This window comes from Curcuma longa, chromosome 1 (assembly GCF_044706935.1).
Source record: "Curcuma longa cultivar G26 ecotype Majalengka, Jawa Barat chromosome 1, ITB_CL_G26_1.1, whole genome shotgun sequence".
In the NCBI taxonomy this organism is placed as follows: Eukaryota; Viridiplantae; Streptophyta; class Magnoliopsida; order Zingiberales; family Zingiberaceae; genus Curcuma; species Curcuma longa.
The window spans coordinates 19,764,310-19,789,752 of record NC_133861.1 but is presented as its reverse complement, the minus strand read 5'-3'; the positions used below and the strand labels follow the sequence as shown (position 1 = coordinate 19,789,752).

General features: G+C 36.5%; 4 protein-coding genes, 1 long non-coding RNA gene and 1 pseudogene across 5 annotated transcripts; 4 read left to right on the top strand and 2 right to left on the bottom strand.

Moving 5' to 3' along the window:
- LOC141825650 (ARF guanine-nucleotide exchange factor GNOM-like) overlaps window positions 1-4,661 on the bottom strand; it is a 5,378-nt pseudogene extending 717 nt beyond the window's left edge.
- A 624-nt stretch (window positions 4,662-5,285) lies between these two features.
- LOC141839363 (protein RER1B-like) lies at window positions 5,286-8,231 on the top strand. Its single transcript, XM_074727096.1, has 4 exons — window positions 5,286-5,424; window positions 5,551-5,918; window positions 7,613-7,793; window positions 7,986-8,231. Exons 2-4 carry the CDS (start codon window positions 5,563-5,565, stop codon window positions 8,034-8,036), a joined length of 588 nt encoding a protein of 195 aa, XP_074583197.1. The 5' UTR covers window positions 5,286-5,424; window positions 5,551-5,562; the 3' UTR covers window positions 8,037-8,231.
- A 1,430-nt stretch (window positions 8,232-9,661) lies between these two features.
- LOC141813052 (uncharacterized) lies at window positions 9,662-11,962 on the top strand. Its single transcript, XM_074700960.1, has 3 exons — window positions 9,662-9,742; window positions 10,976-11,392; window positions 11,564-11,962. The coding sequence occupies exons 2-3, from the start codon at window positions 10,985-10,987 to the stop codon at window positions 11,642-11,644; spliced, it is 489 nt and encodes a 162-aa protein (XP_074557061.1). The 5' UTR covers window positions 9,662-9,742; window positions 10,976-10,984; the 3' UTR covers window positions 11,645-11,962.
- A 3,949-nt stretch (window positions 11,963-15,911) lies between these two features.
- On the bottom strand, window positions 15,912-17,904 carry LOC141821495 (chloroplastic group IIB intron splicing facilitator CRS2, chloroplastic-like; the record flags this gene model as incomplete). The annotated part of the gene is given in 3 exon segments (XM_074708927.1): window positions 15,912-16,536; window positions 17,693-17,769; window positions 17,855-17,904. Coding segments are annotated over 3 exon segments (244 nt in total), but the record flags the coding sequence as incomplete, so codon positions are not given.
- A 2,761-nt stretch (window positions 17,905-20,665) lies between these two features.
- On the top strand, window positions 20,666-22,721 carry LOC141825639 (protein-tyrosine-phosphatase IBR5-like). Its single transcript, XM_074713027.1, has 4 exons — window positions 20,666-20,777; window positions 21,739-21,796; window positions 21,874-21,980; window positions 22,166-22,721. Exons 1-4 carry the CDS (start codon window positions 20,666-20,668, stop codon window positions 22,474-22,476), a joined length of 588 nt encoding a protein of 195 aa, XP_074569128.1. The 3' UTR covers window positions 22,477-22,721.
- A 1,316-nt stretch (window positions 22,722-24,037) lies between these two features.
- On the top strand, window positions 24,038-25,231 carry LOC141844768 (uncharacterized). The gene is made up of 2 exons (XR_012603199.1): window positions 24,038-24,140; window positions 25,012-25,231. It is a non-coding gene; the product is annotated as an uncharacterized LOC141844768 (long non-coding RNA).
- The last annotated feature ends 212 nt before the right edge of the window (window positions 25,232-25,443 follow it).

Here is a 25,443-nt window from a genome sequence, read left to right as displayed (position 1 = left end):
TGCTCCATTTCCTCACCGGGAAACACTTCACCCTGCAAAGATGGAGTGATATTGTTTACATGAAGCCATGTTAGGTCCCACAAGCTATCCCCGCCTATTGTACTTCTTTTTGCGAGGATGCCCTTGGATTTCATCACAATGAGAATGCTCTTGAGAAGTTCTGAAATCAATTCTTGCAGTTTATCGCTCCTCTTACCCCTCATTTTAACCTTCTTGTACTTCTCCAAACGACTGAGGACCCCCAACCAAAGCTTGCAGAAGCTACTCAATCCAAATAGCTCTTGCAGCTGCTGCATAAACACCTTTGACAGCAATTTGACAGCTAGCACAAGTGTACCCTCCATGTTCCGGTACTCTTTTTGCGATTGATTCTGTGCGCACTCCAAGCAAAGTCGTCGAGAATATCAAATATAACAAGATCGAAGGCCTGCGCCCAAGTTGAGGGTAGGATACACATCCCATCTGCACCAACAAAACATCTCTGCAGCGATACCACGGACCATCTTATTTTTCCCTCTGATCCAAACAAATCTTTCTCAGCAATTGCAAGAGTCGCAGCCACATCTCTCTGATTCCTTCAGAAACTTTTCTCAGCATCTGCGCCTGCTTCCCTAATCTCATTAGACCAGCGAGCAACACAATTCATTGATTCAGCCATCAGATCTAATGCACGAACTGATCTATCTGTTAGGCCAACGCGAGATTCAGCAAACTGTCTTGCAGCTTCAATGCAAAGGACATAATTGGCTGGTGATAAATGAGCCCCTTCAGACATAATGAAAACAATTGCCTCAAAGCCTACTTCTGAAGCTTCTGGGTGACGAGCAGTGATAGAGAGTAGGGATGTTATGGTCCGCCAACCCATTTGTGATTTGATATGGGCTGCATTTGCTTTTACAAGTCTGGTGACTTCTTGAGTGATGTTCTCACAATACGCATCGGCAACACGGGCATCAAGCTTCAGAACCAATTGAAGTGACCGTAAAAGCTCATCGGCCAGGTTCTCTTTGTATATGGTAGAAACGCTGCAGCAACTTTAGGAGTTCAAAAACAGCCTTTTCACAAGGGCACAAGGCATCCACGGTGGATTGAACAATGTTAAGCTATATGCTCATAGACACCCTGCCAAAGAAGCCCAATTCTATCCCGGTTGTTTAGTGTGATGGCAATAAGCAGCTCCAAGCAGAAAACTGCTGTGTCCTCATCATCAGGGGAACTACTAACTTTCTGGGGCCGACCAGCTGCCCAGATAAGTGCCTTGGCAATTTGCATCAGCGAATCAGCATGTAAAAACTTGCTTTCTATGAAGATGCTATCAATGCGACATTTCTGTATTGTCTGCAGAGTTCTCTGATGAGCAGCAAGTTGCTGTTCAGATGGTTGCAACCTTGGTTCTTCTGTGTCCAGAGATAATAACTGGCTGAATCTCCCCATTAGACCAGAAGATCTCCGAGGGTGACTCATACTATGAATATGAGAAATGGACAATGAGCTTGTGACTGATTTTCCAGGGACAGAATCTGGAGGTAATTCTGAGTCGTCTGCTGCATCACTTGCAACACGAGCAGGAAGCAGACCTAGTTTGTGTAGTCGCAAAATACAATCAAGGATATTTCTCCAGCCAGTGCGTATACAATCACCATATCTATTTGCTATGCTAAAAACTGCCTCGGTTGCCAGCCTAGCTTTTATGTCATCCCCAAATGCTGTCACTGTTTCCTCAACAAATGACGAGTTCAAAAGGGTTGTGAATTTGCATAGGGATACAACTAAATCATCCAACACATCCTCTAGGTGATGATATGCTGAGATCTTTGCGACAGCCAGAAAGCCATCTACACACGTCGAGAGTACTTCTTCATGTTCTGCATAATCAAACACCACAGAGATGGCAGAAATTGTAGGACCTGACATGATTGCAAACATGTCACGATCAAGGTACGGAAGGGGGTCACAAACAATGTAAGGAGATGTCTTCTTTGACTTCCGCATGAGATCAATCCATCGGCTAGGTGACATTTCCATAAAACCGAAACCCTGCTCAGGGGCAGTTCTTATCTCATTCCTGCATATAGAGTAATAGAGCTCTGTCAGGAACTCCCTTGGGAGGTCATTACCGCCATTAATGCGACGGTTATTTCGGATAAAATCCTCTTCAGTCATCTTCTTCTTGACCTGAACATTATGTTGATCTGTATTGAGCATTATAAGTGAGTATGCCAGCACCAGTGCTGCATCCTTGTCAACAAGGATCTGAGGTGACTGCTCATAATATCTCTCTGAGAAAGCCTCAAGTACTCTCTGAATCTTCTGAGATTCACCAGGCAAGACGGAATGTCTCCAGGAAAAGTCGTAGAGCAGTATCCAGATTCATGTCCTGAAAATCAAAAGTCCATGCAAATTCATGAAGCACTTGCACACAAAATTCATCATGATTTCCCAGAAAGTCACCAACAAGGTTCTTATCCAAGCCAGCTGTGAATCTGAAGAAACAAGCCACGCTCTGTGGATCAAGCTTCTCAGGCAACAGATGAGTTCCTTGCAGAAACTCCAAACCCTTCTTTGGGTCTCTGTTGAAGTGGTCTGCACCAATCATTAACCTCCTTTTGATGTACTTTCTCCGCCGAACAAATTTAACCCAATATTCTGGAGCAGAGTAGTCCTCACACCTCACAGCCCAAAAGGGTGAATATTCTTGAAGCTCCAATGAAGACGGTTCAAGAGAGGGAGATGCATTTCCAATCCTATCAGCCATTCCCTCAACCACTGCAATCAAACCATCCAAAGCAAGAACATGCATGGAAGAAAGAGGGCAGTTGATAGGAAATGCACTTTTTGAGAGAAGATTAGCAAGCTCTTCAAACACATTGCTGCAAGTAATGTCGCAATCGAAGTTGGCATACATCTCTGTCATAAAGTTCTTCTGACGACAGAAGTCCACGAGAGCCTCCATGGCTACTTCCTGCTGTTGATAGCTAGCCCCATATCGGCTTTGTGCAAGCCTCAAGATCACACAAGAAAAGAATGCCTCAAGTTGCAATTTAAGCTTTGTGCGCAAGTGGCGATAAAGATTCAGAACTATACTACATACTGTGGACAGTATTAGAGGGCTCATAGACAAGCCAAACTGTATCAAGTTTCTGAACAATTCATCCTGTATTAGGGATAATAATTTTGGGTGTTTACTTATTGATGGTCCTCCCAACTCAACAGCTGAGTTGATCATGCTAAGGGCAAATAGTGGCACATCTTCATCAAATGCTACCTGATTCGTTGCAGGATTCCTACCACCTTGGTCTTGGACATTTATTAGAGAACATAAGAAGTGAAATATCTCCACCATACAAGGAACTCCATATGGGTCTACAATGATTTTCATGTCATGTTTTTGTTCTGATCCCATACCAATTTCATCTCCCACGCCTTTGTCATCAACCTTGATACTCCCATTCCCATTTTCTACTTGAGCAATCCCAAAAGCCTGGTCCATATCAACTGCACTTATCTGCAGACCTTTATCATCACATTCTATGTTTTTGCGTGAATAATAAAACTTGCAAGCAGAAAAACATCTTTGTTTGTATAAGAGTCATGAAATTAAAACGTAGAATATTTAATTCTTAACAGTCTATTTACTGAAATTGTACCTTTGGGTTCAAAGAAGAAGATGCATCACCATCCTGGACATCAGCCAAGTGCAAGAAGATGCAGCGGACAAGCTCATGCATCGTGTGCCTTGAAAATCTCTGCAACAACTCTCCTTTGGTTGTCGCCTGGTGGACGACGCGGAAACAGGTATTTACAATTGTGCAGACATGCTGGTTGCTCAGCACAGTCGATGCACGGCTCCGCATGATCGCAAGCAGCACCTGGAGTATCTTCATCAGAACGGCCTCCTCAGAAGCAGGGTCGGTCACCTCAAACCGGCAGCTCGTGACGGCATCGACAACCAAATGCATCGCAGCTCCAACCGAAGTCCCAGACGCCGGGTCGAGGAAGTCAAGAGTAAGGATCTTGTACAAAGAGGAGAGAGCCACACTGGTGATAGGAGCGCCGATCTCATCAGAGCGGACCACGTCCACGAATGGCCTGAAATAAACAGAAGGGTCGATAGTGGACCAGGGGCGGCATACGTCCCCCCAAGAGAACACCTGCCGGCGGAGTAACTTGAGGGACAGGATTAGGGAGTGCTCAATAATGTGATCATCCGCGGCTGAAGCATACCGGCCGCCCCACCGCACATTGCGGCGCATCACAGCGAGTATTGCGCTGACCTCTGAGCATATCACGCAGGCAAGGTCGGCTCTGGCTGACGAATCACCGAAGGCCGGCGCCTTATAGCCATCCTCGGCGACGTCGTAGGATTCCTCCTCGATGGGGTTTATCTCGAGCCGCGCGAACCCCATTCGAGCAATACAAAGACGGCTTTTTCAACCAAGCACGAGGGTTTCTGAAGGGGATCCTGATCTACGGCTTCTACTAAACGAGGATTCGAAAATAAAAACCAAAAAAGGGAGACCTTCAGGGGAGGTACCGTCTATAGATCCAAAAATCGACAGATTGATCGATGAAGCGGAAGCGGAATGGAGATGAGAAGGTCATAGGAAGCAAAATACTGTTAGCCGGACATCGAGGAGGAGGAAGAGTACCCGATCGAAGCGAGCAGATGCCATTGGAGAACTCCAACACCAGGAGAAGACGCGAGGGAGCACCCGTCTCTGCGTTCAATCTCCCTCGCCTTAGTTTTACTTTTCGGGCTTCTTTTTCCATCGTCTATTTTTTCACTTTGATTCCGTAAACTATAAATTGGGTTGGGCTTTTGTTTGGGCTTTTACTAATCAACAATCGGTGTTATATTATGTAATATGTCAACTTGATAATGTGATATACTTATTATATATAAAGTTCCTTTAAATTATCTAATTGAAATATTACATCACAATTTGAAGAGAAAAAAATCCTTTTTTTTGTCAAATAGTTGACTTAATTCCATTAAAAAACAGGGTTTGGATAATTCTCTTATACAGGTTCAGTTAGGTTGACGTTTTTTTTTTAAGAAAATGAAATGAAGGTAGGTTCTCTTATTTTTAAGCGTTTAACAACAATAAAATTATTTTATATTTTTCAGAAAATGTAAAAAAAGGAAAAGGAAAAACAAGTCAAAAACCTGACTATAAATATTCGGTTCATCCGATTGACTAGAGTAAATTCCGATCCGGAATTCCGGATTCGGTTAATTTCGCATGCGAACCGGACCCACCCGATTAACAGCATAGCTGCTTGATCATTTGCAATCGTGCAGAACGAAGAATCCTCCGCCTTCTCCTCTTCCTCGGCGGCCGCCGGCGTTGGGCTTCCCTTCCTTGTTTTACAGCTGCGATCCCTCCCCCCCTCTGCCTCGCTTCGCCTCCGACCGCCTTGGAGGTGCGTTTCCCAGCCGAAACCTTTGTTTTTCGTTCCCGAACTAATCTGACTGCTCCAGATCCGCTCGCTGAATCCAGTTTCTGGCAGGAAGTCTCGTGTTAACTTCTTATTTTGGCTCTTTTCCAGATCTCTTTCCTCATGGAGGGAGGATTGGGCGGGGAAGCAGCTGCAGGAGCGCCGTTGCCTCTTGCGAAGTGGAGGAGAGATTTCTCCCGTGCTTTCCAGTACTACTTGGATAGATCCACTCCCCATCCCGTTGGAAGATGGCTCGGAACCTTGTCGCTCGCGCTCGTCTACTCTGTACGAGTTTACTTCGTGCAGGGTTTTTACATCGTGAGCTATGGGCTCGGTATCTATCTGCTCAATCTTCTCATCGGGTTCCTCTCGCCCATGGTGGATCCGGAGCTGGAAGTGTCTGATGAACCCTCACTGCCTATGAGGGGATCTGATGAGTTTAAGCCCTTCATTCGCCGGCTTCCCGAGTTCAAATTTTGGTAACTTCATTGCTCCTTACATTTCACGCCATCTTTTTGGATTGACCCCATGTTAATCCTACTGGTGCTCTTGGTTTCTGGAGTCTCTCTTATTACGTTTTTCATTATCTTCTGTTTGTGAAAAATGGCGCCTAAGATATTTTGTTCTTCATCAAAGGTTAGTCAAGGGAACTACCGTTCCATCTTGTTAGTGGCTATTCTCTCTTAGTTGTGACAGAATAAGTATGTGTCTATCCAGAACTTGCTTTTGTAGACTGCAAATTTATACATCTTAAGACTGTTGAATTAGTTTCCTCAAATAAGTAGTTTGCTTTCCGTAAATTACCTTCTTCTAACTGAAGATAAGAGACGATGGCTATGACACATTCCAGTCTGATTACTATCTAGATTTATTTGATCTTAAAATATCAGGAAGATTACTACCAACCTTTTTCCTTTATTACTTCATGCGATTTACATGGTTCACCTTCCAACTTCCTGATTCTCCGTTGACCTGCTTGGTTTATTGCTTGTCTTTCATATCCTTGGTCACTTTTTCAATTTACGAAATCCTTAGTTTTTCCCAGATTTCACAGCGGTTTAATTTTAATAAGCCTAACCATTTCTTTGTCACTTATTTTCATAAAGGTGTAAAAATAGATCAATTCATGAATTCTTTTAAGTCCTTGTACTATTTATTCAATGAGAATTAGGTGACCTGAAGGGAGTGGGAATGTAGTGTCGGCCACTCCCACAGGTTGGAACTATATTTCCAGTATCAGGAGTCTTAGTCATACAGTTTGTAATTTGATTCTGTGAATTTGAAGCCTTTCTCTATTCTTATTTGCACAAAAGGGTATTATGTGAAGCATCTAAGGCATCCATCCTCATAGAGCTCGCCCCATTGACAGTCAAAGGAACATTTATTTGGATCCATCTTATTTGGCTTTCAGTTATTCCTTGTTCTACCTTCACATTCATAGAGATTGTCCTTTCTGGCACATGTTACCTGGTTGCTTCAACTCCAATACAGGGCAGACTTGCAGATTAGAACAAGCTTAGGTTTTTCTAATGCTCTATTTTTTTGTTAAGACATGCATTCAAACTATTGGGCGTTTGGGGAAGCATGAATGCATAAGTACACTCCCTTTTTATTCGTCTTATATTTATTCATGTGAATATAAAAGCACAATGATTTCACAAAAATGCACTTGTTTGCAATGTTATGGTATGTTAAAGTTGCATGATTTTTCTTGTCAAGTGGCTAGTGAGCATATACTTACAGAACAGAAAGACACTTGCAGTAGAAGTCTTATTTTACAACAAACTATATAACTGGTTCTCGTAGTTGTCATGAACTAGCTTGGAATTCAATTGGTAGTTTTTTGATATGTTTATTTAACTCATATAAGTATTTTATACGCATGAAAGTATAAATTATTGTCTTTGATGTTAATTTTTAGGTGAACTGGTTCAACCCTTTGAACCAGCTTTCTATTTTTTTTACTGGTTCAATCTCCTATCAAATTCACTACTCATCCGACTATTTAGCTGTTTTACCACCTAAGCCTGCTTAAATTATTTGGCAATTATTCCTCAATTCTACTGATAAACAAATCGAACTTGTTTTATGTTTTCAAAAGTTGCTAGCTGCCTAACATTAAACAAATGTGTCTCAAAACCATCCCAGGTAATTTGCGTTCTTTTCTTTTCAGGTACTCTATAACAAAAGCTTTCTGCGTTGCTTTTGTGATGACTTTCTTCTCCGTGTTCGACATTCCCGTCTTCTGGCCCATTCTCGTCTGCTATTGGATCATCCTCTTCGTCCTGACCATGAAACGGCAAATTGTGCATATGATCAAGTACAAGTATGTGCCCTTTGACATCGGCAAGCAGGTGAGCTTTTCAAATCAATATCAAGTCGACCATGCTCTTTAAATGTCTGCCAATGCCAATATCAAATCCACTATAACTGAATCTGTTTTTATCTACCAAAATTCTTTTTTTTAAAGGAAAATCCTTACAATTATTACTTCCAATTGCTCCGATCGGACTGGCTATTCTGACTGGGAAAAAAATGTGATGCAGAGATACGGTGGGAAAAAGAATCCTCGAAGCAGCAGTTTGTCCAAGGATTGATTCGGATCTGCTCCCATCGTCCTCATCATCATCTTAGCTGATGTTAAGGGTATATCCTCTTCTTATTTGCGTGCCACCATAGGCCCTCCTTTAGCCTCTTCTTATTTCATTGGCATTACAATTAACATATATAATATGATATTTGTTGGAATGATTGTTGTTTTATTGGTTGTGTCAGGGTATTGTTATTTTGTCTATCTCTCTTCCTCTATTTAAGTTCCCTCGGTAGGGGTGAACGTGGTCAAGTTGAGTTGGTTTTTGATCAAAATTTAATCCGACCTAGGTTAAGTTTTCTGACCAATAAAAATTAATTTGTAATTATATTCAAAATAAGTATGATAGCTTCGACCCATTTCCAGTTGTATTAGATCGAATTGGTTATCTGTTTTAATCTACAATAAAGTACTTACTAATCTTCATATAAAAAATTTACTTCATACAAAAAAAACTAATTTCTAATATTATATAAGAAGTTGAGAACTTATAATAAAAAGGGACAAGACATTTAATATAGCATTGAACATGATAGGATGACTAATGAGCCATTTGCAATGTATTTGATTAGATTTTATTTGAATTATGTTTATATACAATTAGATTACCTCATTTACCTGGTAAATACTGATTCCTATAGTAAATCAAATTTGAATTTTAGTGAGAAAAAAGTTACATCTGACCTTTGTTTAGGAAAAGAAACTTAGAGATTTTTTCTGAATGATGTATTTCCTGTAGGATCAAATCACATCAATTTGCTACTAGGAAATCCCACAAAATTATAGCTGCATAAAGCTTCTTCCACTTTCTGATTCAGGGACTTCCATTTCTTCATTCATTCATTTCTACAGTTTCAGTTCAATGTATGTCAACGTCATTATCGTACTAGTCATTAATTATTTTATTATTGCTGGAGAGGTAGCCGTAGCAACAGTTTGGGACCCAATTTCTGAACAATTTGTCCTGGTCAAAACAATTTCAAGGTTTCCTAATCTTAAAAAAAATTAAAAATCCATCTAAATAAAAAACTATTATAAATTAGTTGAGATTAACATGAATCATTGCTGTTGGTGTTTGATTAAAGATTATATGCACAAAATTGCTGCATGTGAAATAGAATCCCTTTTCTCTTTATTTTATCATGTATTTTGTTTCATTTTATTCACCTTTCTTTTTCTTTTTATCAAATTAAAAATAAAAACAATAAATCAAAGATGAATTTCAAATTCAGAATTAATTTAGATAATATTAAAAGTCAAAGAGTAGTAAAATAGGAAAGGATGAATATGCAAACTAGTATTTTTCTTGAATATGCTAATTTTGCTTATTTTATTATTTCGATAAAATTTTATAAAACGAGTTATTTATAGAATACATGTCTATTTTTTAAAGGGCAATAGTTATTAGTGAGATAAGGAGGTAATTGAAACGCTAAATCATGGATTAGCTTTAACCGAACGCATGATTTAAAGACTAATACATTTCCAACACTTTTAACCGCTCAATTATTGGGACTCGCAAGAAAGATGTAGGCCGTTTATTTCTATGATCCGACGGTTCCAAACTGTTTCTTTAATCGTACAAATAAGGCTGCTACGGTGGACCTCCACTCAACTTTCTTTTTCCCTCCCTTCACCCTGGGGATCTCGTGGGACGCGACGAAGGAAGCAGAGCGCAGAGGAGATCTGAGAACGAACAGTTTCCCCCTCGAGGTGAGTTCCGATCTTGGCCTCGTTTTGCTGTTGGATTTTGTTTAGGAAAACGTTATCCTATGGTTTTCGCACCACCCGATTTTGGTTGATCTCCGATGTGATTCGTCCTTTTCTCTACGCCATGGCGATCTCCCACCAAGAGTCCGAATTTCTGAAAACTCACCCTTGTTTTTGTATTTGATATTGCAAGTGTTATGGTCATTAGTTCATTCAAGATGTAGAAATTTCTTCTTTGGGGTCAAATGGATTTTTTAGGGGGTGGTGGTGCTGTTGAGGTTGAAGAATTCCCTAGAAATTTGATTTCGAGGATAAATGGAATGAATGTGAAAAAAGAGATGAGAGACGAGAGGGAAGGTTGATTGTGAAGCTAACCCAAGCGCGATTGAATTGGCCTATGAAGTTATTGCCCGGTGCTTTGCATCGAGGTGTGGCCCCAATGACTTTTGGTATTGCTTTTCCGTATCTTGCGATTTTCTAGGGTAAAGAATCGAGATAATTTTCTCTTCAAAATGAATTTGGGTAGTTAGGTCGAATTGCATAAGCAGGAGAATATACGTTTTACAATGTCGAGAACCAAGATGAACGATTTATGGGTGCTTTGGGCGATTGGAAAATACAATTAGGACCTTGCTAGAGTTGCATGGGCAATGGAAGAAGACCAAGATGCATAGTAGCATGCCAATTGTAATTGCCAGTGACGAAATACTTTCTTCAGATTCACAATGTCTACGTTTTATGGTTATACATTTCAGTATTTACTGATAATTTATTTTACCTTTTTTTTGTAATTTTGATCCCTATGTATCGTCCACTATATATACAGATTTTATATGCTTGTTGATAAGCACATCTGATAATGGAGTAGAACATCCTTATTGAATTGTGCTTTTAGGTTTTATTCATTCTGTCTTTATGATTGATCATCATGAAGACAAGCACGGTCGTGGAACATTCTAATTACAATTAAAAGAAAAAAAACCATTTGATCAAATAATTGTAACTTCTAAGAGTTTCAATGTTACGATTGTTAATCGTAGCTTTCACTTTCGATCAGTCAACGTTCAGATGTTATCCAGTCCCATTTTGGGTCTTGTGCAAACCTTTTTTTTAGAATGATCATGATCCTGTCTAACTAGAGAACTCAACTCTGATATTTCTAGTTACTCCCAACTGGGATATTTCTTTCATTAAAGTTAATTTTAATAACTCTGTTTTTCATTGAAATTTCTTCAGCTGATCAAAATGATGCAAGGGAAATCCACTTTGAATCCTTTTGCTACTCCTTATGTACCTCTTTCAAAACTTCCTTTTGAAACAAGAGATGGGTTTTCAGAGAAAACAACTGCTCCTCCTGGAAATAATGAGGCTATTGAGAACTCTTTAGAGCTTCAACTTCCGGAATCCTTTTCCTTCAACTATGACATCCAGAGCTTTCAAAAATTCAGTCTCTCTGGTGAGTCATCCTCGAAAGTTGGCGAGTTCAACGATGCTACCTTTCCAAATGAACTTGGTAAATTGGATGATTCCATTGCGATACTCGATTGTCTTTCATCGGCGTTTCCTGATATCTCTTTGGACTATCTCTCTGAATTGCTTGCCATAAACCAGGGAGATTTCAATGATACCATTGATGCGCTGCAGCAGCTTGAGGTAAAGTTTCCTTTCTCTTTCATTATCTATATTCAAGAATCATTAAATGGCAGTATGCTAATTAAAGCCTCTAATTCTCCCCAACGCACACCGTGGTTGATTTTGCTTTCTAGACAAAGCACTTCCTTCGTATCGATATAGACAAACAACTCATCGAATGGTTATTTGCAGAGCGATGTTGATGCACTCGACTATCCAACTGATCCTGCTGCGACTTATGACAGTTCTGATCTTGGCTTTCATTCAACTTGATGAAAAGTCGATGTGGGTAGTTGTCTTGCCCTTTGTTTTGCTTCCTCTGAGACAATGCTCCATCTTAAAGCTTGACTGAAAATTCTATCACCTTTTCAATCGGCCACAAGTTTTGTACAGTACAAATGCACGGTTTTCTTCTGAAACAAAGCAGTAGTTATGATGTAGTGGCTGTACAGGTTTCTTCCTTGCTTGTATGGGTCATGTTTTTTTTGCTCCAATTATGGTACATTACAGTGAAGGCTGGTCTGTGGAGAATTTAGGTTACCGTGTTTGTGCTCTTGTGAAATTTGGTCAAAACGAATGATTGAACGTTTAGTGGGTCATGGAAAGGTGATTCTCAGTGTAATTTGAATTTTAGGACCATGTCTTGGTGCATTGGGACATGTGCAAGTAACAAGCGCACTGGCCTATTAAAATGAAGAAAAGATTTCATAATTCTTGTGAAAACATATTACCTCACAGTCTCAGCATGCATTGAATATCCAATTTAAAAAAAGATAACTTTTATCCATTAATGACTTTATATGTAGTTTAATGTTTTTTATTCATATGTATCTTAACTTTAGAAATTTTACGTACTCTTACTCTTCCTATTTGACCCAAAAATAATATCATTATGTTGGTGTATATAATTTTATCTTTAATTTGAATTGTTGGTAACAACCATATATAGGTTTGAAGTTTGATTCCTTAAACAATCATCATCAGTGGATCATTAAGATTTCATTTTTCTTTAGTTTTTAATTCAATCTTATAAAGAAGATAATAGTATACGATGATAGTTAGGTTAGGTAAAAATTTGAATTTTATAATCTTTTAATAAACGCATGATAAGATAAACCAAGCCCCAAGTACAACATTAGTAGCAAGGCATTTGGCGGTATAAACAGGAGTATCTGAGATTAATTTTCAACAAGGATCATTACTCATTATCCAACTATTCTCAGAAAGTCTGACCACCTTCCCCAGCGCTTGCGCCGTCTGGCGGCCTTACCACCTTCCCCCGCGCGTGCGCCGCCATATTGCACTTTATGGCGTCGTCGTTGGCCGCCGTCATTCAGCTCTAGATCGCTGCCATGGTCCAGCAGCTCCGTCGCAGCGATCCCCTGAAGACTGAAACATCCAAGCTGGACGTGCAGCCGGTGGTTGTTGTCGGTCAAGTTGATGACGTGCCACAGATCGGTGGTCCCCACCTTTGGGTGTCTCTGCCGCAGGATCCTCCAGCCTCAGCCCGTTGATGGACGGGTGCGTACATATGCAACTGTTAAATAAAAGAGCACTCATACATTATATGTGATGCAACTGTTAAATAAAAATATATATAATGATACAATTTAAATTAATAATTTAAATAAAATTAATCATCATAAAAAAAAAATTATTGAAATAGTTGATAGAGATAAAACCTAAAATAATAAGATATATAATTTGGCAAGTTTACTCCCCCCAATCTCGCTCTCTCCGTAAGCATAACATAAATGGATACTAAAACAAATTAAGTTTCGGCAAGATGTATGAAATTTCACGACAATTGCAATTAATTAATTAGTGATTATTCCTTTGAAATGCCAACACAACTCGCAATATTAATTTATTGTAGAAAATGGTATGATTCCGTGATCTAATTAGCATGATATATGCCAGGAACATTAATTATTATTTAAATAAAAACGTGCTGAATCACCAAACTCTGCAAGCTACAGCATATGAAATGATAAATTAAGAAATTATAATTGATCATTACCGGAAGGATATTATTTTGATTTCATCAAGATTTGATTCTTATTCATTGTAATAAATATGTCTTGTAGTAATTAACTCAATCATACCCAAAGGACTGAATCCCCCAACTCAACAACTCTCTTATGTTGGTTGATGATCACATCTCAACTTCAGCAAACTAGGTAATTATAATATTTATTTATATAGCTATTAAAAAATAAAAGAATCATTACCCAAAGAACATTGACTGATTATTTAATTTAGTTATATGAAATTAAAAGAGGAAGGAAGAACTCACATGCATGGTGAAAATCAAACTTAGGATAGTGAGATTGGAAGCTATAAGATAAAAATGAAGAAGTTTCTATTGATTTTTTACTAGAGGGAAATTCCTATTATCTGTGGTGGAATTAATTATTAATCGTATTCCAATATCTTATCTAATAAATTAAGTTGGATGGTTTTATATGTGAAAAAGTTAGAGTATATATAAGTGCCTTTGATGTATAATTCAGTTTAAAACACAATGATAAAGATAAAATATAAAATAGCATAAATTGAATATACACTGATTGATACGATCAAGATTTATATTCAAGAAATTAAAGATCCAAAAAAAAACATGGTTAAGAAAAAGAAATAACAAAACATCTCTGGAGCGAAAACATTAATATGATCACTTGTTGTGAAGGGGATCCGGGGAACTTGGAATGACTCTCTTACTCTCCATACCATCTGGCACTGCCACCGCCACCGCCACTGTCAGCCTTCTTTTGACGGCCATCTCTGTAGCTTTGCCCCCTTCAAGAGGAGCTGGGCTCGTCGGAGTTGCAGCCGGTGGCGACGTCCGACGACAGCTGCAGCAAAGCAAAATGGTGTAAAAAAGGATCACCAAGCAGTAGAATGAGAAAGGGGGCCTCATCATCATCATTTTTCTCATCTTTCAAGGGATTTATATATACATATTGATTTCAAAATTCTGCAATGAAACAAGAAAGAGTGGTGTGTGGTGAACTGGTGATTGAGGTAGAGAGAAGGCATCAAGAAGGCAGCCAGAGAGAGTTAAGTGGAAGCTCAAGCAGTACAAAGACAAAGGTAGGGTTCATGTTTTTGCATCATGTGTTTGTGTATATATATATATATATAATTTATGGGATTAAAACATTGAGGAAATTTTATTTTACCTTACGAAACTCTACATGAATTTCTAAAACAACTACAAATTAAAAACATTTTAATAATATTAAAGTTTTAAGGTCACTCAAAGCTATATTTTTGAAATTAGTAAAACCAATATTCTCTCTCTCTCTCTTTTTTTTTTTTGCTTTTGATTTTATCACAAAACTAAACACAGTCAAGATTATTTTGAAGAACTACATCAAACACAGTCAAATTTTTGAAGAAATTATTGGTCTTTTCAATTTTTTTTTTGAAAACAGTGTGGAAGAAACCAGCTGATGATCAATCATGGTGATGTGATTTATCCCTGTCTCCTAATTTGGAGTCCATATAACAAGTAATAATAGTACAAATAAAAGCTTGATTTGCATGTGGTGTCTCAAGTATCATCTCTGTCCAGCTTCATTGTCTTGTCATGTCATCCAAAAAATATAGGTAGCATGTGTTTCACCATTTTATTAAAAAAATCTTTTTAATTTTTTTGATAACTCAAATTTTTAATTTCCTGAATCCGATTAATTTGAGAAGTACCGATTTGATCCTATAAAAAAAAATTTATCAGTCTTCAAAGAAAATTTTTGAAAGTACCTATGTAGTAAGGCATTGGCAGCCAACCTTCATAATCTTCGTCTTTCCTATAAGATCCCTACTTGTGAAGATAAATTAGTAGGCTTTTTCTATTATAATTGTTCAACTTGAGTTTTTTTTTTATCAAATTCAAAATTGAAAGAGTAGCGCATGCACCAACAAAAGATTCAGTTGCAATTTGAAATCCCATCTTACGCTCTGTTCTGTTTGAATGAAATGGGAGAAGCTCAATCATAAAAGAAGAAGTAAAATATTTATGTTCTTCTTTGTAAACAAGTAGAGAAGAAAAGTTTATTAATATAATATATATTATTTAATTTTAAAAAAATAAATAATTAAATATATAAAATTATAAAAATAATCTCACTTTTTAAAATAATTTACATGTGAAAAAAATGTGTAACTTATTAAACGTAAGATTTTTCTTATCAAATGCCCCTATGAGATTAACTAATTAGTATTTATAACTTAAATAAATAAAGAAAATTCAAAGAAACAGTAAGCAGATGCGAAATATAAAATTTATACATTTTGATCTAATAGAGAATGATGAGGATCATGTCGATGTCATAGAATACGAGTGATTAGATACTAGATGATGACGATGAACATTATATGAGGAGGACTCAAATATCAAATAACTTGCTGATTATGAAGTTGAATAAATATCTCATAAATTATTTTTATTAATCATGTTTCGAGTTGGATCATTTGATTGAGTAATTGCTGATACTGTCAACTATTTACAATAAAAGTAAAAAGAGATGATGTTATGAAAAATAATTGTACAGTCACCCACACAATGATAAAGTGGCTGAAAGTTGAAACGAAAGTTTGCTAACAGAAGAATCTCACGTTGCATATTGGCAAGCAGGAGGGCAGATAAACTTCTCTCTGACCTTAAAAATGCTTCTGACTCTAGTGTTCATGCCACCATTTGCTTGCTTTTGAAATCGGGAGCAAAGTTTGGTAGGATTCTTTGTTTTGGTGTATTGATTTGGATCAACGCGTTGTGCTCCATCACCTACAAGTACTACACTCTTCTGCTTTTTTTTTTTATTGTCTGTTCTGTGCCCATTTGGTGCACTACAAAAGGCATAAAATATTTATTTTAAAAATAATTATTTGATCAATGGCATGGGGAATATTGTTCTCAGAATAATAGGATAACGCTCATTTTGCAAAAATTAATAAGATGTTAAAATAACTGTTCTCAGAAACCAAATTCATCTCAGCTTCGCATCAACTCTTTCTGCAATTTCTGTATTTGTACTTGCATATTCTCAAACTTTGTGGTACTTGTATTTCTGCACCAAGTTGAATCGATGGAGGTTTTCACTGAAACCTCTGAAAACAAGAGTCCTTACAGCATCCACCCCTTGCTCCAGAGCAGAATCCATCTATTGAAGACAAAAAAGAACCCAACAATTCAATTCGCATATTGAGAATTATTCTTGGTTCCTGACAGAAACCTTGTCATTCCTTGATATACAACATTTTGTTAAATTTCGTAATTTAGAAACTGAGATGTCTGCACAATTTGAGGGTGTCAAATTCTAATTCTGCAATTAGAGATATAGATATAGCATTTAGTATTTCATGTCAAATTCATGGGCCATATAAAGTTTCGGTTAATCATTTCTCATAAATATTTCCAGTAACATGAGGTATATCGTAGGTTTAAAATATCTTTCTAAGCTGGGTACCAGTCGCCGACTGAAACAACATAGACACGCCAAGGCAGGGGTCAGTATCCCTGAGTAGGTAGGAGGAATTTAATAAAGAAGATCTCAAGCAGGAGGAAGGAATCAAGAAGTAGAAGAGGAGGAATTACTTACCTGGAGGAGCTGGAGGAAAGCTTAAGAGCATAGGACAGTAGCTTAAGATTAAGACGAAGCAGCTCAAGATGGAGGAGCAGTGGCGGCATTCCAAGATAGAAAAGAAGTGGCAGCGACATTACAGGGTGTATAAGAATTGGCTCGAGGGGAACGGGTATCAAATGTTGTTTCACATCTTGATTCTTCAGCAGAACAGTTCGCAGAGAACAATAGTTTAACCCATGTGTAAGTGTCTCATAAATCTATTATATCCTTTACAAGTGCAACTTTGTCAACTTCATTTAATCATATTGCTTTTTAACTCTATTAATTCTCCAATTATTTGTTGCATCATCAAACTGAGGCATTGATTACTTGCATTTGGAACCAATATTAGCTGCAAAACATATCTTTGACCCTTCTACTATTACCTTAATGAAAATTTGATAATTTTTCTTCATAAGATTTTTGAAGTTTCACCAAGAAGGTTCCATCATGACAATATTTCTATTATAAAACAGCTTAGGACATATCTATGTCACTCAAACTTAAGGAAGATAGTCAAAAAACAATATATCAAAGCCAAATATTTGATGGTATAGCGTCCCAAAAGATGGGCTGTATTTGAAGTGTACGATGAGGAAAACACAATGGAACCTTTGAATTCACATTCTCTAATTTAAATTGCAAGCAAAACCTTCATGGAGAGTGATGATGACAAAGACATGTAACTTAATACCTGTATGCGCTCCTCGTTACTGAATTTCTGTAGTAGAAAAGCTCTCATATCCATAGCTCCAGGTGGATTGCCAATACCTAAATTTTGGAGTATAATTATTTTACTAGGTAAGTATCATCAACAACTATACTACCAAATTAGAATGAGATGACATGACATAACCGATGCATAGTCGAGGGAAGTCTCGGCAATCATCTAAATGATGAATTACACTTTTTACACTGCAATAAATAGTTTATACAAATTAGCAAGCTTTCCAAGGAAATTATGCAAAGTATACTAGTATGAAATAAAAGTATTTGATATGCAGGGGAGGAAATTGCTCTACGAGATGATAAATATAGTAAACACATGGGTAATTCTAATGATATGACAAAAAGCGATAGATAATTGCAACAGGCTTCAGTTACAGTCACGAGAAGATAAGTGGCAGAATGGAAGTAGACATCTGAAGCTAAATTGAAAACCCAGCAAGTTAACAATGATAGTTTGTTCCTCTAAGAGAGAACTCATACAACCTCGGAGTTAAACAAGCTCAAAGAACATGTTTATGGAAGTGGGCAACAATCAATTTAAGAGACCATGTTTATGGAAGTATATTGACTTTTCTTTCATCCATCACAATCAAATTGTAGCTTACCATTTCATTCAAAACAAATCATTGCGAAATAGAACAAAATTGAATCGTGTAAGCAATTTCAAATAAAATTAACAAATGAAGGTGAAAGTACATGGACATGCTTGTGAAAGAAAGAACAAAAATATAGTAAACCTTTAGCATTAACTTCTATACTCTTGTGATGTTATTTGCAGAACTTGATCTAAGAATGACGAACTGTGCATTAAGTACAAAATATTGTCCAGTTTATGATTAAAACAAATTGGTTAAAAAAGAAAAATAGAGTTACTTGTCGTCCCTTATTTTTTTAATGTTTGCTTTGTCCTTTTGGAACATTAACTATGAGCTTTATAGTTTCCCTTTGTTAAAGTGGTAATCAAGCTCAATATGATCAGTTATGGCGTGGAAAACTAGATTTTAACAATCTCTATAGACCTTATCATCACAATAAAATAGCAAGCGTGTTTATGAAAACAATTGTATCTCAGCAACAAATCATTTTAATCACAGTAAATCATAAGCATCTTGGGTTATAATTCTGTATTTTGCTTCATCACTGGCGTGCACATTCATTGCTTGCGTCTATGTTGACAAGTAACACTATATGACAGCGGTTCACCGCTATGCTCTACCCATTGTTTGAATGATGTCTAAAGACCATATCCAATCATCATCCAAATAATATTCTACCTTTATACTATTTTGTCAAACAACAAAAAACTTGTCCATGATAATCCTAAGATCTCAGAAAATCCTGTAGGCATTATATTATTATCCACATTAGGAACATGCATATACCTACTTACCATATTCATATTAAACATAATAACATGGCAACTACGGAAAAAAAAAGAACTTTCCTGCAACTGGCTGGCAGTTTCAATCAGCAGGAGTTTTCAGCAAATTTGCATCTTAACTTTTTGACTAGAACGACAGATTTTCTAGGATAGCAACATAATGTGATGATCTAGCCATCTCAGTACCAAGTATATTTACTTGCCCTGTTATTTCACTTGAAATATATGTGTGAGTTGAGACTCTAATCAATTGATATACTCCTATTGTCATTTCCAATAACGATACCATCCATGTTATCTTTCTTTGATTATGCTGGAAATATTAAGTATGTTTGGATTCCTTTTCTTGTTCCCATAGTAACGATAAATTAAGCGAAATTCATCAAATCATGCATGTTGTTACTTTTCTCACTTGTATGTATGCTAATACGTTTATGAAGTATTTACATGTAATGTTTCTCTGTACATCATGATGCAAGAGTCTGTTTTATTAAAGAGTATATGATACAATCTCCAATCAATATTTGCCCTCACAAATTTAAGAGTTCTAATAGAAATTACTTTTGCACATGGAGTAAATGCCGCATCATAAATTTCTATCTTCTGGTGAGCATTTATCCAAATTGCATTTTCCTCGTAGTCCTTATAAACCTTTAGATGAGTATTTGATTTGGGAAATTATTGGTTTCTAGCGAGCATAGAGATACCAAAATAAAAACTGTGGTGAAGATATGTTTTGGTACCGATATGACATTAAGGATTTGTATCTGCAACAAACTATGTTAGTGTGGTATATATTCCATGTGATAGGCATATAACTGGAGGAAATCCATTGCAAGCAATAAGTTGAATCAATTACTACTCACTATTTTCTAGATATATGTTAGGTGCTTGTCTTTGGGATCTTGTTCAAAGGTGTCATGTTATAGGATAATTGTGTGTCTTTTGACAATTGACAAGGTTGGTCTTCCCAAATGTTGTTGTTCTTAGGCTTCTGTATGTTGCAAAGGTAAGAAGAGTAGAAAGATAGGTATCTCACACCTCAACATATTTTTGTGAAATTTCATGCCTTATACTTCATATTTGTGGTCCATTTTACATCCTTGGAAAGGTGAAGGAAAAAACAATCAAAATGCAACATGTTGCCTATTCATTATATATTCTTTCTACTATATGGAGCTGACCATTTGATTTGTCATTGTGTCTGATCTGTGCATTGTAGCACCTTTAGAGAGTAGTGAATTCTTCATGATCATCTGCTTTTTGTATGAGGCCACGATGGAATTGTGTGTGTCAACTTCTTTTTTATCTGTGAGGATTGCATCTTTTCTGCCAGTCTCCGTGCGGGAGCAACATGGTGGCAGTTGTTTATTTGTTCCCCTTAACCTTATCATATATCAACATGGCCTATAGTTGGATTAATATTCATTATTTTGGATCATTTTCTTTCTAGCTCAGCTATACTCTTTTTTTTTTTTTTTTTTTTTTTCTTTTGCTTTATATGAAGTGAACTATCTTTCTTTTGAATATGACCATTACCTGTTGTTAATTTTTGACATGACCTTGCAGACTGTACCTGCCTGCCAGAATCTATATAAGAATTCCTTTACTTATCACTGCCTCAAAGATGACAAAATCCTACAATTCGATGAAGCAATTCAATTTTTAGGTACGATTGCATAAACTTCTCTGTTTTTCTGGTCTGCATGCATTAATAGGTTAGTATTCTTGAGTAATATACGATATAGTCATTAATGTGCTATTTAACCTTTTTGTGCTATTCATCCCTTTAAACTATTAAAGAATATTTATTATTGAGGCTGTGCTGTTTTAGAATACAGTTCACTCTTTTACTTAAAAAAGGTTCTGATACTGAAAGTGAAGTGATTGTCATTCCTGCTTGAGTTCCTTCTTGAATAGGAATTTCTTGTTTATTCAAACACAAGAAGTTCAAAGATTTACCGTGCTAGATTTGAATATGTTGGTTCGCAACCTCTGAAAGAACTTTGAAAGCAAGTCTTATTGCTCACTTGCCAATTCAAGATAGTTCTTTCTTCCCTCCAGGATACAACTGTAATTGATGCATTTTGATGTCTGTAAAGGAAATAAGAGGTTTTGATTTAGCAATGTCATTTTCACAGAGATATGCATCTAGGATACTGTTACGTTTTGTTAGCAACCAAGGCCTCAGGATATATTCATAGAAAAGATTCAAATTAGTCTCAGAAATTTTCCTCTCAGATACACCTTGCTGTATTGTCCTGGAAACAGCCTCTTGCCAAAGGCAAGGTTTTGTTTTGAAGCACACTTCGTGCACCGGGCTGCCCTTTTATACACCTTGCTGTATTGCTGTTTGCAATTTTGTTTTGAAGCACATATGGAGAAAAATATTTAAATATGTTTTTATAGGTATTTTTAACTTGAAACCATAACCTTTGTAGCTGAGTGGTTTACATGAGCAAATCATCTTTCATCTCCATCTAGCTGTTTAAAGTACTTTTTCATCCGTTGCATAGATCATGATGGACCCTCATTTCATAACTTCATTTTTTCTATATTCCAGATTTAATTTTGACCTTTGTTGTTTTCTCCTTCAATCATTTATTTTGTTAATACATTCACTTTTTTAGAGCAATGCGAGAAGGATAAAGCTCGTGCACTTGTCCACTGTATGTTGGGAAAAAATAGGTAGATCACTTTGAATTTCATATTGAACTCACAATAAAATTCGATGCACTCACTGGATGGTTGATTTGTTTCGGTAGGTCTCCGGCAATTGTGATAGCCTATTTGATGAAATCCAATGGATGGAGACTTGTGCAAAGTTCTCAGTGGGTTAAAGAACGCCGACCAGTAGTGGAATTGTCCCCAGGTTGTCTTCTCCTCTTTGTTCATCATAGATATAAGGATGTAACTTGCAGAAGCTTGAAATTGATTTGAACTCATTGTGTTACTCTTGAGGAAGTGTTTTATGTTATGCTTTTTTTGTGGAATACATTACTTCCATTGGATTTTGATTCGGATGTTTGCGTGTTTCACTTTGATGGTTTCTTTCAGCTGTCTATCAGCAGTTGGTGGAGTATGAGCATACAATCTTTGGATCCAGTGAAGCTGTAACTGTGCAACCGGTACTTGCATCTGAATCAATTCCATCCTTTGGGTTCGGATTCCCCCAATCATCCAATACACCCGCAGCCCCTACATTCAACCATCCGATCGCATCGATCTTCCAGCGAGCCAGCCTGAACCCCAACAGTAGCGATTTCATTTTTGGAGCAGAAGCGAAAGTGGAACTAAGAATGATGGAAAGCAGTGCTTTTGGTGTGTTACCACAGACTGGGAGTGAAGCACCCATGGACAGCACTTGAAGAACGACCGGTTTGTCTGAGGTCCATCTTGTGTGTATAAGATGGTTGATGTCAATAGCTTAGCATATCTTTGATAATACAAAAGGGAAACGCTTTTTTAAAAAAACATTTTTGTGTTGGCCAACTAAAACAGCATAAAAATACTCTGTTCATACCAAGTTGTGCCGCACGAGGAAAAATTATCATCGTTTGATGATCTCCCTTTGGGCTTTGGCCTAATCCTCTATATGCTGCCTCTTTTTCAAGATGTGTTGAACGCGTCTATCATCTTTTTATTTGTTTTTTAGGCATGACAGATATGTTTTCTATTTGCACAGTAATGACCCTAAGTAGAAGCGTGGAGGTTTGTTTTTATATTTTTTAAATAAAAAAAATCTTAATTATTTATTTTTAAAATAATATTTAATTTGTAATTTAATATTTAAAATATCCTTCCTTCACTTTGAAAATAATTTTGTTTAAAATAGTTTCAAGGTCAAAGTGGTACAATTTTAGTTGTACTAATAATTTTGGTCAAAGTTACTTGTGTCCTTAAAATGATTTGAGTATTTTGGATAATATATTTTTTTAAAATATTTTTTAAAAAGAGATATTCTTTTTTACGATATAGATAATTAAAAATGGCCTTTTGATTTTCTACCTCATTTTTTAAAGAAAATTTAGAAATAAAGAAAAATGTAAACTAAAGTTCAACCAAACTGTTTAGGTTTGATTTGATAATGAATTAAAAAGTTTAATTTAATTTAATTTTTAATTTGAAATTGTAAACTGAGAAATATATATATATATATATATATATATATATATATATATATATATATATATATATATATATAACCAATAATTTTATAACAAGATTTAGATTGAAAAGTATTAATTTTATATTTAAGGTAAAGTAGTTAAATGTAGGCCGTTTTTTTATTAAGGATTGGTGATTTATTAAGATTTAACTTTAAGAATAATCGTTTATATATACATAAAACAAAAAATAATGATTCAGTTCAGATTGAAATCAACACCTAGTCTATAACTCAAAAACAAAATTAATAATCATTAAGTTGGTTTTACTATTTGGATCATTTTAACGGGTTATTATCTCTCGATGCTAACTCAAGACCATGTTTTTTAGTAGCTCTTAATTAAAATCCTTATCTAAAGACTCTCATATCCATAGTAACAAAATGTCTATACCATTAAGTTATTTTGTTCCCATAAAAATTTATTTAAAAATATTTTGCATCATAATTATACTAAATTTGATCTTAGATAGTAGCATCATACACAACCGTATAATTACGACCATATTATTAGAGGACGAACTATTAAGATGACATCATAAAATTTTCAATACCTCAAATTATTTTCCCGAACAAAAATGTCCACTTCTTTCACAAAAATTTCAATCCATTTTCTTCGTTTCCCCGACATTTCTTCATTTTATTTTATTTATACTTTCTGTCGCTTGTTGGAAATGCAGAATTTTTAAACACATAGTGAACTTACAATCCGATAAAGTGCTATCTTATCTTGCTCCGATCCCCACCTGTCCGAATCCCTATCCGCGGAGGTCACTATGCCGGTGCTTCTCCACTGCCTCTCCTCGCCGCCGACGGCGAAGAAGTCCGGAGAATGTTTCCAGTCCGTTACTGGAAGGACACATACCGGTATGCCGCTCCAATATCGTTGTCTTTCTTGAACAATCCTCGTCTCTATTGCAAGTTAGTTGAATTGGGTCAAACTATGCAGTTGCTACTCCCATACAATAGATGTTTTTGAGAATATTTTAGGAGATTTGGCGCCTTATAGTGAATGCAATAAAGCGACGAAATTAGATTAAAAAAAATTTCGCCGTACTTCGGTTGTGAAACTATCAATTTTTCTTGTGAGGGTTAACATCTCGGTATGCCTTACACGGCAAAAAAAATTAAATTTTTGACAAAAAATTCATTTTTACGAAAACTTTAAGCGTATACAGGCTTAATCCATGTTTAGTTCTAGAGTTTACATATTGAAGGTGCTTGTCGCCGAGTTCGGGAAAATACTGGAAGTTCTTGCCAGCGACCACGGTAATGGGGGCTTGCTTCTGTGTACGTATATTGTCAAAAAAAAAAAAAAAAAAAAAATCAAAAGACAGGGATTAGGATTGTTCCTCATTGGAAAAGAGGTAATTTGAAGAGTCCCAAACGGTTCACAGATAAGAATGGAATAAGGGCAGCCGATGCACGAAACTTCCGCCAATACAGGATTCTAGGGAAGGGCCTATTGTATGCAGTTTTATCCTGCTTTGCAAGAGATTGTTTTTGAGATTCGACTCCGTGACCTCCTAGTCACACGGCAACAATTTTACCGTTGCACTTGCACCAAACTCCCCTTCATAGATAAGAATGGAATCTAGTTATAATTTGTGCGCACAAAGAAGAGTAGGCAAGACATGATAATGTAAGAAAAATAGAGGATAAGAACACTCATCCTTGTTGTTTACTCTGTTTATTTCACAGGTTATTAGTGTCAAATTCTGTAGTAATTATTTTGCAGAAAGGATGGTGTGGTCATCTGTAGAGCTGAGGTCGCAAGTTCTTCCTACAAGTTTTCATATTTTTTACGGAAAATATAGAATACCATCAAGCAGTGGTTCGATAAATTTGAAAAAATGTGTTCAAAGGCCCATCTCAGAAGAAATTTGCAATTCGAAGGGAAAATTGTCAGGGTTGCAGAATCTTATCAGTGCTTGCTTGTCTGATCATCAGGTATGCTGGTGAGTCCCTAATTATATTTTCATTGTCAGAACATAGCATTTATTCTGTTTCTTACATACAAAAGTACCTCTGTTAATTAATGTTCTAGAACTGAGCTTGAAATAATAGAATAACTATAGTGAACAAAAAAGTGACTCATAAGAGATATGTCTGTCTATTGTACTTAAGCAATCAAGCACCCATATGTTCAGTGTGTTTCAATGCCAGAGAA